Source organism: Arachis duranensis, chromosome 5 (genome assembly GCF_000817695.3).
Source record: "Arachis duranensis cultivar V14167 chromosome 5, aradu.V14167.gnm2.J7QH, whole genome shotgun sequence".
NCBI lineage: Eukaryota > Viridiplantae > Streptophyta > Magnoliopsida > Fabales > Fabaceae > Arachis > Arachis duranensis.
The window spans coordinates 94,860,359-94,864,673 of NC_029776.3; the positions used below are offsets into that span (position 1 = coordinate 94,860,359).

Below are 4,315 nucleotides of genomic sequence, written 5' to 3' on the forward strand. Positions count from 1 at the left end.
TGTTGTTCATCCATCCAGTTAACATTGTTGTCTCTCAGCTTTATAATTTTATTTTTTCTTCTTCTAATAACCGTCTTGGTGTGATAAAACTTTGTGTTTCTATCACCCTCAACCGTCTATTGTTCTCTTGATTTCTGTAACCAAAATACATCCTCTTTGTCTAGGATGTCATTTAACTCCTTGTTCAGAGAGTCTTCTAAGTTGTCTAGAAAAGGATTTCTTCCATAACTTTGGCATCGCTGAATCCCTGAAAGTCTATTGAGAATTCTCCTCTTGTTTCTGAAGATGTTACCGAAAGTATATTTATTTCAATTGACAAGCTTTTCTTTAAGATTGTTGAGGTTCTTCGGTAGCCTTTTTTCTGCTTTCCAATTATGCTCCACTAAGGGTTTGAAGTCTAGCTGCATAGTCCACATCATTTCAAATCTAAAAGGCCTTCTGTCTTTGTTAGAGGGATTCCCTTCATTAGTTATTGAGAGTGGGTAATAGTCAAAGTTTGTTCTTGGTAGGATCTTAACCAAAGCTTCATGAAATTTAGTTCTCCATGGTGGATTTGAGAGAGCTCTATCAAGCCTTTTGAAAACTCTATCAAATCCATTCCAAATGGGACCTCTCCACGTGAATCTGGACCCAACAAACTCTAGATCTATTAATCCACATCTATTTATCCAGGAATTAAAGGATTTGTAGGCTTTTTGGTCAATGGGGCTCCCTCCTTTCTTTTCTGAATCTTCCTTGATTTTGTTGAAATCTCCAGTCAAGAGCCAAGGTAATATCATGTTGTTAGCTATTCTCTCGAGAATAGGCCATAGGAGTCTTCTTACAGGAGGTTGGGAAGTTCCATACACCGTAGTTAAGAACCAAGAGTCCCTACTGTTGGTTTCAATTTTTGTGTGAATATATTGGTTGTTGGATTCCAAAACCGTTATATTGATGTCACTTCTATTCCATCCAATCCAAATACCTCCTGCATAGCCTTGTGCTTCCTCCATGATGAAGTTGTTGAAACCTAATTTTCTAATTATACTTTTGGCTTTGTCTCCACTGGTGTTAGTTTTCATAAGAATGGTTATATCTGATCTATTCTATCTCATAAGCTCTTTGAAGGTGCGCCTAAAGGTTCCGCTAGCTGCACCTCTGACGTTCCAAGATAATATAATCATTAAGAAAGGTTGGTTCTTAGTTTAACTGCATTTCTTCAACCTCCATCTCCTCTGGCTCCTTTAGATTAGGAGTACTAAAATCCACATCCTTTACTAGGTCGGTGATTTCTCTTTGTATATCTGTTTCCATTTGGTTGATCTGAGCTTCTCTTAGTTCTCTGGGGTCTGGTGGCTTTGCCTTTTTGGATTGAGCCTGATTTGGATCTCCATGATGTCTTTTTGGTTTTTTGGAAATTGAGAGTCATCATTTTCTGTATTCCAATTTTTTCTGTTTGTGCTTCCTTTAGTTTTTTAAAACTGTGACCTGCTATTCTCGTGAGTGTTGCTTATCTTTTTGGTGTTTTGATGTGTGCTTTCTTGGATACTCTTTAGTTGTTGTATCTGCTCTTTTTCTACCTTTTTTGTTTTCTCTTTGCTGTTTTTCTCTATGTATATGGCTGATTGTTGTGCTGTATTTTTGCTTTTGTGGTTCCTTTCTTGTTTTGAAGTAGTTACTGTATTATGGTCTCTTTGTGTGTTTTCCTCCTCCTATGCTTTCTTGTCATTCTCTGTTTCTTCTACTTCAAGTGCACTGAATCTAGATTTATTCATCTTTAAAATCTCATTTTCTTTGCTATTATTAATTCCAGCTCCATGTTTTCCGTCTTCTTTCTTGTTTCTTTTTTGCCTTTGGATGACCATCCATGGTCCGTAGTTGTTGTTATCTTGTTGAACGATTTTCTTCCCTCTTTTGGAAGTCTTTGGCTCATCTTTCCTTTGCTCAAGTCTAATGGTCTTCTCTGCCACTATATTTTCTTCTTGGTTAGCCTTATCTCTTTCTTGGTTTTGTTTTTTGGCCTCTTGCTCCTTTAAGCTTTATCATATTTAACAATTTTTTTTTGCTCATGATCAATTATTCCGCAAATAAAGCAGATTTGATGGATTCTTTCATATTCTACTTGATACATTTTGTCATTGACCATGTATTTTTCCATTAAAGCCTTAGTTAGATCAACCTCCACACAAAGTCTAACAAATTTACTTCTACATAAGTGTGATATGTTATAATCAACTTTGCAAGTTCTTCCAATGAGATCTCCTATTTTTCTTAAATTTTTATCATTGTAGAGCTCTATAGGAAGTCCCGGTAATCTGATCCATGCGGTAATTTTGTCTATAGATGTCAGGAGGGGGATTAAAATTGGGTTCCCAGAGTCTGACCGCGAGGTAATGGTCGTAGATCTTCCATGGTCCCTCCAATAGAACATGATCTAAATCCTCTTCTGCATAGAACTTAACCAAGTAGAACCCATTACCTAGGTTTATGACGTCTAGGTCTCCAAATCTACCCCACATTGTCGGTATTCTCCTTTTCATGATAGCATAGCTAATTTTCTTTCCCAAAAGTTTCACAATCAAGAATTTCCACCAAGGTTTCCATAGTTCTTTTTTTGCACTTTCATTGATCATGATGTTGAAAAGGCCGTCCCCCATATCGACTACTTCTATCTCTGATTTTCCAGCTTTCTTTTGAATCTCCTCTTCTTCATTTTCTTCTTCTCTGGGACAGTATCCTGGATGTTGCCCATATCCTTCTCTTCAGATTTTCCATCATCTTCCATCGAATCTGGAGCGTGTACCGCCCCTGTTACCATGTCTGCATAAGTTTTGGTTCTTCCTGTTTCTTCAATCTGTTCCATCCAATCTTCAACTCACAGCACAAGAATTGTTGTCCCTGAGAAGCCTTCTTCTCCTTTTTTAACTTTCTTCTTGTTTCCTTGTTGCAGGTCTCAGTCTTGGGGCTGTGGGTCATGCTCATTTTGGGCCTCTTTTGGCTGTTCATTGCCGGCCATGAGCCTCTGGTTGCAGGCAAAAGATACGATTGTACGTGAGAAAAATGTGTAATGTGTAACAGTTCTTTTTTTTCTTTCAATTATTCCAGTGCATAAATGTGCTCTCTAATTACTTTTTTTTACTCATTGTCATTATTTAAGGAGTATCAACTCATTAATATATTTGTTAATTCAGTATCGAAAAAAACTTAAAGGATCATTATGGATCTCAGAGTTTAATTTCAAATACTATAATCAGTGACGGACCCAACAAATTTTAGGAATGAGGGTAAAAATATATATACTAAAATAAGTTTTGTTGAACATTATTAATTATATAAAGATATAAAAATAAAAAATGTTAATGAACACTTTTATTCTTAAAATACTATTCATTATATATAATTTATAAAAAATATTTTTTATTTCTAAAACTTGAACTTAAAATATTTTAACTAAATTATAGATAACTTGTTATCTTAACTAATTTTTTTTATATACATTTAATAATAAAAAACTGACTCAATTGGCACATTAGCAACTAATGATACACTAGTATTTATAATTTAAAACTAGAATTATATATAAATACTAGAAAAATTAAATCTGTATATAAAAGTCTGTTTATATAAAATAATAGAACCTTAATTTACAATTTTTTTCTTTCTTTCTTTTTAAAATAATTAAATTTATTATATATTTTTTAATTTAATTTTGATATAGTGTTAGATGAAAGATTTTGTTTATCTGTTTAATTATGTATTATAATTAAATATTTTGTCATTACTATTATCAAAAATAAAAAATATATTCTAAATTAGTAAATTAATTAATTCATTTTAAAATTTTATGTACAACACAGGTATATATAATAGAACAAAAAATAAAAACAAGTAATAAAGATAACTAAATTGAGAATAAAATAAAATATATAAAATCATTAAGAGAATAAAATATTAAATTAATACCTAAACTATAATTGTTTGAATTAAAATTTGTAATTGTAAATATCAAAAAGAGAAACAATTAAATTAGAAGATACATCGAATCATAGAAAGTTATATAAAAAAATATGAAAAATTTAAAATTTATCTTTTGATGAACAAAAGATGATTATTAGATAAGGAATAGAAAAAGAATGTTAAAAATATAAAAATAAAAAAGGAATTTAATAGAATAAAGAAGTGACAACACAAAAATTAAATTTAATTATGTTAAATAACAATTAAAATAATAAAAAAATTTATTTATAGTGAGATCATTTAAAATTTGAAGTAGAGACATATTATATATAATAATTTAAAAAAAATAAAAATTCAGTGAAGGCAAGTGCCCTTTCAT

At 31.6% G+C, this 4,315-nt stretch overlaps 1 protein-coding gene across 1 annotated transcript; it reads right to left on the minus strand.

Annotated features, from left to right (window-relative positions):
• Positions 1 to 308: 308 nt before the first annotated feature.
• LOC127747682 (uncharacterized) lies at positions 309 to 992 on the minus strand. Its single transcript, XM_052261831.1, has one exon. The coding sequence runs from the start codon at positions 990 to 992 to the stop codon at positions 309 to 311; it is 684 nt and encodes a 227-aa protein (XP_052117791.1).
• Positions 993 to 4,315: the final 3,323 nt, after the last annotated feature.

Bases quoted from the DNA above. Each gene is read 5' to 3' on its own strand.
- LOC127747682 (XM_052261831.1), bottom strand. From the start codon at position 992: ATGGAGGAAGCACAAGGCTATGCAGGAGGTATTTGGATTGGATGGAAT.